The following is an 8823-nucleotide window of genomic DNA, read 5'->3' as shown; positions in this document are numbered from 1 at the left end:
GGATTTTGGGAGGTGAATCCTGACAGGTGAATTTTGGGAGGTGAATCCTGACAGGCGAATCCTGAAGGGCGAATCCCGACAGGTGAATTTTGAGAGGTGAATCCCGACAGGTGAAATTTCAAAGGTGGATTTTTGAGAGGTGAATCCCGACAGGTGAAATTTGAGAGGTGAATCCTGAAGGGCGAATCCTGACAGGTGAATTTTGAAGGGCGAATCCCGACAGGTGAATTTTGGGAGGTGAATCCTGCAGGGCGAATCCTGACAGGTGAATTTTGGGAGGTGAATCCTGCAGGGCGAATCCTGCAGGGCGAATCCCGACAGGTGAATTTTGAAGGGCGAATCCTGACAGGTGAATTTTGAAGGGCGAATTTTGACAGGTGAATCCTGAAGGGCGAATCCTGACAGGTGAATTTTGGGAGGTGAATCCTGCAGGGCGAATCCTGAAGGGCGAATCCCGACAGGTGAATTTTGAAGGGCGAATCATGACAGGCGAACCCTGCCGGGCGAACCCCGCCGGCCGCAATCCCGAAGCGCCGATCCCGACGGACCCTCGGTGCCGCCGCACCGACCCTCGGGAGGGGCCGAACCGGGGGGCTCTATGGATGCATGGATGGGGTGACCTCTCCCTCTGGATCCCGAACGGGGCGGATTTCGTGCTGAGGAGCGGGCAGGGGGGGTCCCGGAGCCCCCCCTTCCCCAAAGCCCCCTTTAGGGGTGCAGCGGGCTGAGCGGCGCCGCCGCCCCCTTGAAGCAGGCGGACTCGTAGTGCTTGTTGAGATAGGACTTGAGGGCGAAGGTTTTGCTGCAGCGCTTGCACTTGAAGTGCTTGAAGGCCGAGTGGGTCTGCATGTGGGCGCGCAGGTTGGAGCGGTCGGCGAAGGCTTTGCCGCAGTGCGCGCAGCCGAACGGCTTCTCGCCCGTGTGCGAGCGCATGTGGCCCTGCAGCAGCCAGGGCCGGCTGAAGGCCTTGCCGCACACCTGGCACTTGTGCTTCAGGTCGTGGGTCAGCAGGTGCATGGCCATGGCCGGCATGGAGACGTACACCTTGCCGCACGTGGGGCATTTCTTGGCCATCTTGCTGTCCAGGCTGCGGTGGGTCTGCTTGTGGCGGCTCAGGTTGGACGAGGTGGCGTAGCTCTTGCCGCACTCGCCGCACGTGTGGCGGGGCAGGCTGCGGGCGGCGGCGGCTCCGGTGCCGCTCACCTTGCGGCGGGAGCGGCCGTCCGTGATGAAGAAGGCGTCCACGGCGTAGCCCTCGCTGACGGCGGCGTCGCCGTTGATGTAGCCGCCCGCCATGCCCGAGTGCGGGCTGTCCGGAGGCTCCGAGTCCGCTCCGCCGCCGCCAACGCCGCCAACGCCGCCGCCGCCAACGCCGCCGAAGTCGCCGCGGCCGCCCGGGTACAGCGAGGCCGGGGAGGGAACCTTGAGCGCGGCCTCGGGGTCGGCCTCGAAGGCGGAGGGGGCCATGTAGTCGCTGATGTAGCCTGGGGACAGCACAAGGGACAGCGGTCAGGGGAGGGGGACACGCGTGGGGACAGCGTGGGGACAGCGCGGGGACAGTGGGGACAGAGCGGGGACAGCGCGGGGACAGTGGGGACAGAGCGGGGACAGCGGTCAGGGTGGGGACAGAGCGGGGACACGCGTGGGGACAGTGGGCAGGAGATGGGGACACGCGTGGGGACAGCGATCAGCGGTGGGGACAGCGGGGGACACGCGTGGGGACGGGGACAGGCGTGGGGACAGGCGGGGGACACGCGTGGGGACAGTGGGCAGGAGAGGGGACAGCGCGGGACAGCGGCAGGGTGGGGACAGAGCGGGACAGCGGTCAGGGAGGGGACACGCGTGGGGACAGCTGGGCAGGAGGACGCGGTCAGCGGTGGGACAGCGGTAGGGGACTCAGGGGGGGACACGAGTGGGGACAGCACAGGGACAGCGGTCAGAGGTGGGACACGCGTGGGCAGCGGACAGCGGTGGGGGACAGCGGGGCACGGGGGGATGGGGAAGACAGCGGGGACAGCGGTCAGGGGGCAGCGGGGGACACGCGGTGGGGACAGCAAAGGGACAGCGGTCAGCGGTGGGGACAGCGAGGTCAGGGTGGGGACAGAGCGGGGACACGCGTGGGGACAGTGGGCAGGAGATGGGGACAGCGCGGGGACAGCGGTCAGCGGTGGGGACAGAGCGGGGACACGCGTGGGGACAGCGGTCAGGGTGGGGACAGCACAAGGGACAGCGCGGGGACGCGCGTGGACAGTGGGCAGGAGATGGGGACAGCGCGGGACAGCGGTCAGGGTGGCTCAGGGGAGGGGGACACGCGTGGGGACAGCGGGCAGGAGATGGGGACAGCACAAAGGACAGCAGTCAGGTGTGGGGACAGCACAGGGGACAGCGTGGGGACAGCGGTCAGAGGTGGGGACACGCGTGGGGACTGCGGGGCAGGGGTGGGGACAGCACAGGGGACAGCGTGAAGGGGGGGGGACAGAGCGGGGACACGCGTGGGGGTGTGTGTGTCCCCTGTGTGTCCCTTCTGTGTCGCTATGCGTGTCCTGTGTCCCCCTGGCTGTCCCGTGTTTGTCCCTCCTGTGTCACCTTTGTTGGTTCATGTGTGTCCCGTTTGTGTCCCTCGTGTCTGTCCCTCCTGTGTCCCCTGTGTGTCCCCCTGATTGTCCCATGTGTGTGTCCCTCCTGTGTCTCCTATGTCCCTCCCGTGTCCTCCCGTGTGTCCCTCCTGTGTCCCCCTGGCTGTCCCGTGTCTGTCCCTCCTGTGTCCCCTGTGTGTCCCTTCTCTGTCCCCTTCTGTCTGTGTCTGTCCCTGGTTGTCCCGTGCGTCCCCCTCCTGTGTCCCCCTGTGTCCCCCTGGTTGTCCCATGTCTGTCCCTTCTGTGTCCCCTGGCCGTCCCCTGTCTGTCCCTTCTGTGTCCCTCCTGTGTCCCCCTGTGTGTCCCTCATGTGTCCCTCCTGTGTCCTGTGTCCCCCTCCTGTGTGTCCCTACTGTGTCCCCTGTGTGTCCCCCTGTGTCACTTCTGTGTGTCCCTCCTGTGTCCCCCTGGTTGTCCCCTGTGTGTCCCTCCTGTGTCCCCCTTCCTGTCCCGTGTCTGTCACTTCTGTGTCCCCCTGGCTGTCCCGTGTTTGTCCCTCCTGTGTCACCTTTGTTGGTTCATGTCTGTCCCGTTTGTGTCCCTCGTGTCTGTCCCTCCTGTGTCCCCCTTCCTGTCCCGCGTCTGTCACTTCTGTGTCCTCCTGGCTGTCCCGCGTGTCCCTGCGGCTCCCCCTGGTTGTCCCTTCTGTGTCCCCCTGTGTGTCCCTTATGTCCCTCCCGTGTCCCCCTGTCTGTCCCTCCCGTGTCCCCCTGTGTGTCCCTGCGTGTCCCCGTGGTTGGTCCATGTGTGTCCCCCTTGAGTCCCCATGGTTGTCCCATTTGTCCCTTCTGTGTCCCCATGTCTGTCCCATGTCTGTCCCTTCTGTGTCCCCATGTCTGTCCCTGTGTCTGTCCCTGTGTGTCCCGTGTCTGTCCCTGTGTGTCCCATGTCTGTCCCTTCTGTGTCCCCATGTCTGTCCCTTGTCTGTCCCTCCTCTGTCCCTCTGTGTCCCCCTGTGTGTGTTCCGTGTCCCCTGCCCCTCATCTGCCCATCCCCCTGTCTGTCCCCGTGCTTGTCCCCCTGCCTGTCCCCCGTCTGTCACCCCTCTGTCACACTGTCCCTCTGTCTGTCCCTCTGTCCCCCTGTCCCTCTGTCTGTCACCCCTCTGTCCCTCTGTCCCCCTGTCTGTCACCCCTTGTCACACTGTCCCTCTGTCTGTCCCCCTGCCTGTCCCCCTTCCCAACCCCCTGTCTGTCACCCCTCTCTCACACTGTCCCTCTGTCTGTCCCCCTGTCTGTCACCCCTCTGTCACACTGTCCCCCTACCTGTCCCCCTTCCCACCCCCTGTCTGTCCCTCTGTCTGTCACCCCTCTGTCCCTCTGTCCCCCTGTCTGTCCCCCTTCCCAACCCCCGGCCCATCTCCCTGCCAGGCTGTGCCCGACTCAACTCCTGACCTGCCCTTGTCCCGTGTCCCGTGTCCCCTGTCCCCTGTCCCCTGTCCCCGGTCCCCAACTCTGTCCCTGTCCCTGTCCCTTCCCCTGTCCCCTCCCGCAGCCCCCTGTCCCCATCCCTGGCCATGTGTCCCTGTCATTGTCGCTGCCGTTGGCTCCTGTCCCTGTCCCCTGCTCCTGTCCCTGTCCCCATCCCTGTCCCCGCAGTCCCGACCCCAGGCTCTGTCCCTGTCCGTGTCCCCAACACTGCCCGCATCTCTGTCCTTTGTCCCCTGTCCCCTGTCCCCTGTCCCTGTCCCCATCCCTGCCATTGGCTCCTGTCCCTTCCCTTGTCCCTGTCCCCATCCCGGCCGCTGGCTTCCTGTCCACATCCCTGTCCCTTGTCTTTCTCCCTTGTCCCTGTGCCCTGTCCTTGTCCCTGTCCCTGTCCCTGCCCGCATCCTCCTGCCCTCTCCTCTGTCCCCGTCTCCGCAGTCCCTGTCCCCGCAGTCCCGGCCACTGTCCCTGTCCCTGTCCCTGTCCCCTGTCCCTGTCCCTGTCCCTGTCCCTGTCCCTGTCCTGTCCCTGTCCCTGTCCCTGTCCCCGCAGTCCCGGCCACTGTCCCTGTCCCTGTCCCCATTGCTGCCCGCATCTCTGCTCTGCTCCCTGTCCCTGTCCCTGTCCCTGTCCCTGTCCCTGTCCCTGTCCCTGTCCAGGTCCCTGTCCCCTGTCCCCTGTCCCTGTCCCTGTTCCTGTCCCCTGTCCCTGTCCAGGTCCCTGACCAGGTCCCTGTCCCCTGTCCCTGTCCCCGCAGTCCCGGCCACTGTCCCTGTCCCCATCCCTGCCCTCAGTCCCCTGCATCTCTTCCTCCCCTTGTCCTTGTCCCTCACCCCTGTCCCTGTCCCCGCAGTCCGTGTCCCTGTCCCCGTCCCTGTCCCTGTCCCTGTCCCTCCTTCCTCCATCCCCGCATCGCTGCCCTCACCCCGGTGTCCCTTCCCTTGTCACTGTCCCCGTCCCTGCGCCAGCCTCCCCTGTCCCCTGTCCCTGCCCTCACCGCTCTGTCCCTTCCCTTGTCCCTGTGCCAGCCTCCCCTGTCCCTTGTCGCTGTCCCCTTCCGTTCCCGCATTCCTGGTCCCTGTCCCCACCGCTCTGTCCCTTCCCTTGTCCCTGTCCCCATCCCTGCACCAGCCTGCCCTGTCCCCTGTCCCTCTGTCCCTCTGTCCCTCTGTCCCTCTGTCCCTCTGTCCCTCTGTCCCTCTGTCCCTTCCCTTGTCACTGTCCCATCCCTGCACCAGCCTGCCCTGTCCCCTGTCCCTCTGTCCCTCTGTCCCTTCCCTTGTCCCCTCCGTCCCTTCCCTTCCCTTGTCCCCGCTGTCCCTTCCCTTGTCCCTGTCCCCATCCCTGCACCAGCCTGCCCTGTCCCTCTGTCCCTCTGTCCCTCTGTCCCTTCCCTTGTCGCCGTCGTTCCCGCATTCCCGGTCCCTGCCTCCCGCATCCCGCTGTCCCTTCCCTTGTCGCTGTCCCTTCCCATGTCGCTGTCCCTTCCCATGTCGCTGTCCCCGTCGCTGCCGGCATCCCCTGTCCCCCTGTCCCTGCCTTTACCCCTCTGTCCCTTCCCTTGTCGCTGTCCCTTCCCTTGTCCCCTCCGTCCCTTCCCTTCCCCTGTCCCCGCTGTCCCTTCCCTTGTCGCTGTCCCCTGTCCCCATCTCTGCCCTCGCTCTTCTGTCCCTTGTCGCTGTCCCCTCCGTCCCTTCCCTGTCCCCGCTGTCCCTTCCCTGTCCCCGCTGTCCCTTCCCTGTCCCCGCTGTCCCGCTCGGTTCCCGCATTCCCGGCCCCGCCGCCATCCCCGGTTCCCGCATTCCCGGTGTCCCTTTCCCTGTCCCCTCTGTCCCTTTCTCTGTCCCCTCCATCCCTTCCCCGTCCCCGCTGTCCCTTCCCTGTCCCCGCTGTCCCGCTCCGTTCCCGCATTCCCGCTGTCCCTCCCCTGTCCCCGCCGTCCCTTCCCTGTCCCCCCTGTCCCGCTCGGTTCCCGCATTCCCGGCCCCGCCGCCATCCCCGGTTCCCGCATTCCCGCATTCCCCGCCCGCCGCCGCTGCCCCGGTCCCGCTCAAGGTCACGGCGGGGCCGGGCCGGGCCCGGTGCGGCGGCGGCTGCGGCGGTTCCGCCGCTCCCGGTTACGCAACGCGCCGCAGCCGCCGCCGCTGCCGCCGCCGCACCGGGCCCGGCCGGGGCCGCGCTCCGCACAAAGGCCGCCGGCAGCGGCACGGGGACAACGGCGACAACAGCGGGGACAACAACGGGGACAGCAGCGGGGACAACAGCGGGGACAACAACGGGGACAACAGCGGGGACAACGACGGGGCCGCCGCCGCTGCCCTTGAACTTGGCTCCCGCAGACAAAGGGCAGCGGCAGCGCCCGCTCCGCGCTCCGGTTCTGCCCCGGTTCCGCCCCGCTTGTTCCGGCCCGGTGCCGCCGTGCCCGGCGGCGGCAGCGCGGCGGAATGCGGCGGTTCCCGGCCGGGCCAAGGGGAGAGGGGAGGGGAGAGCCCCGGCGCTCGGTATTTCCCGGTATTATTATTTCTCGGTATTTACCCTTCTCGTGCAACCGGGAGCCGAAATCCGCCCGGGCGCGGCCGTACGGGGCTTCGAGGCCGGCGGGGAAGTCATCGAGCTTCACCTTCTTCACCAGGAACGACCTGGGCATGGTTCCACCGGGGGACCGGGCCCGGCCCCGCCGCCACAAAGGGCCCCCCCCGGGGCGGCGGAGGGGGGGCACGGCCGGGCGGGGGTCGCCGAACGGAGCTACTACGGCTGCTTTGTGCGGCGGGCGCGGCCGCCCAGCTCCGGGCCGGGGCCGCCCGCAGCCGCCGCCGCCGCCGCCGCCGCCGCCGCCGCCGCCGTGTCGGTGTCGGTGAGGCCGCGCCCGGCGGCTCCCGGACCCCCCCCGCGAGCGGGCATGGACCGGCGGGGTCGGCACCGGCGCGGGGGGGGGCGGCCGAGCCGCTCCGTGAAGCGGAAAGGGGGGGGGGGGTCCCGGTGCGGGCACCGCGGTTCAGCACCGCGGACAGCGGCGGCGGCGGCGGCGGGAGCGGAGCGGGGATGGATGCGGGGATGGAGGGAGGGAGGGATGGATGATGGCGGGATGGATGCGGGGCCGCGGGATGGGGGCGCGGGGCCCGGAGCGTGTGAGCCGCGCTCAGCACCGACCCCGCGCTTATAACGGGGCCGGGAGGGGGGGGGGAGCGGGGAACGGAGCGAGGGGAGGGGGGGGAAGCGGGGGGGGGTGGGGAGGGGGCGGGAGGGGAACGCCCCCGGGGCGGGGAGGGGGGAGGGGGAACGGAGACCCCCGCCCACCATGGGGAGGGGGAGGGGATGGGGAGGGAGGGCGGTAGGACCCGGGAGAATCCCGGGATTTGGGAGCGGTAGGAAACGGGAGAATCCCGGGATTTGGGAGCGGTAGGACCCGGGAGAATCCCGGGATTTGGGGAGGAATTGGGAGCTTTAGGACCCGGGAGAATCCCGGGATTTGGGAGCGGTAGGACCCGGGAAAATCCCGGGGTTTTCGGGGGGAATGAGAGGGATTGGAGCTCGGAGAATCCCGGGATTTGGGGAAAGATTGGACCCCGGGAGAATCCCGGGATTTGGGGAGGAATTGGGAGCTTTAGGACCCGGGAGAATCCCGGGATTTGGGAACGATAGAAACCGGGAGAATCCCGGGATTTGGGAGCGGTAGGACCCGGGAGAATCCCGGGATTTGGGAGCGGTAGGACCGGGGAGAATCCCGGGATTTGGGGAGGAATTGGGAGCGATAGAGCCCGGGAGAATCCCGGGATTTGGGAGCGGTAGAAACCGGGAGAATCCCGGGGTTTGGGAACGGTAGAAACCGGGAGAATTCCGGGATTTGGGGAGGAATTGGGAGCTTTAGGACCCGGGAGAATCCCGGGATTTGGGAGCGGTGGGACCCGGGAGAATCCCGGGATTTGGGGGAGGAATTGGGAGCTTTAGGACCCGGGAGAATCCCGGGATTTGGGAGCGGTAGGACCCGGGAGAATCCCGGGATTTGGGGAGGAATTGGGAGCTTTAGGACCCGGGAAAATCCCGGGGTTTTCGGGGGGAATGAGAGGGATTGGAGCTCGGAGAATCCCGGGATTTGGGGAAAGATTGGACCCCGGGAGAATCCCGGGATTTGGGGAGGAATTGGGAGCGATAGGACCCGGGAGAATCCCGGGATTTGGGGAGCGATAGGACCCGGGAAAATTTGGGACCTTTAGGGCCCGGGAGAATCCCGGGATTTGGGGGAGAATTGGGAGCTTTAGGACCCGGGAAAAATCCCAGAATTTGGGAACGATAGAAACCGGGAGAATCCCGGGATTTGGGAGCGGTAGAAACCGGGAGAATCCCGGGATTTGGGAACGATAGAAACCGGGAGAATCCCGGGATTTGCGGGGGGAATGGGGAGGGATTGGAGCTCGGAAAATCCCGGGATTTTGGGAGGGATTGGAGCCGGGAGAATCCCGGAATTTTGAGGAGAATTGGGAGCTTTAGGACCGGGAGATCCCGGAATTTTTTGGGGAAAGGAGGAACTTTAGGACCTGGGAGAATCCCGAAATTTTGGGTGGAATATGGGGGGAATTGGGAACTTTAGGACCCAGGAGAATCCCGGAGTTCTTGGGGAAAGGAGGAGCTTTAGGACCCTGGAGAATCCCGAAATTTTGGGTGGAATTTGGGGGATTTGGGAGCTTCAGGACCCGGGAGAATCCCGGAATTTGGGAGGGAATTGGGACTTTTAGGACCTGGGAGAATCCCAGAATTTTTTG

General features: G+C 66.4%; 1 protein-coding gene across 2 annotated transcripts; it reads right to left on the bottom strand.

Moving 5' to 3' along the window:
• Positions 1 to 8: 8 nt before the first annotated feature.
• On the bottom strand, positions 9 to 6875 carry SCRT1 (scratch family transcriptional repressor 1). Of its 2 annotated transcripts, XM_064701663.1 has the most exons (3): positions 6599 to 6875; positions 747 to 1484; positions 9 to 694 (listed from the first exon to the last, which is right to left on the bottom strand). In XM_064701663.1, exons 1-3 carry the CDS (start codon positions 6708 to 6710, stop codon positions 597 to 599), a joined length of 948 nt encoding a protein of 315 aa, XP_064557733.1. In that variant the 5' UTR covers positions 6711 to 6875; the 3' UTR covers positions 9 to 596. The 2 variants fall into 2 exon arrangements, with proteins under 2 accessions (XP_064557733.1, XP_064557732.1); XM_064701662.1 differs by having other exon boundaries at positions 9 to 1484; positions 6599 to 6873.
• Between the last annotated feature and the right edge of the window lie 1948 nt (positions 6876 to 8823).

The sequence above is a fragment of the Zonotrichia leucophrys genome, unplaced genomic scaffold (genome assembly GCF_028769735.1).
Source record: "Zonotrichia leucophrys gambelii isolate GWCS_2022_RI unplaced genomic scaffold, RI_Zleu_2.0 Scaffold_1186_14650, whole genome shotgun sequence".
Lineage (NCBI taxonomy): Eukaryota > Metazoa > Chordata > Aves > Passeriformes > Passerellidae > Zonotrichia > Zonotrichia leucophrys.
Note: the sequence above shows the minus strand (reverse complement) of the source record. Positions and strands in the feature narration are given on the sequence as shown.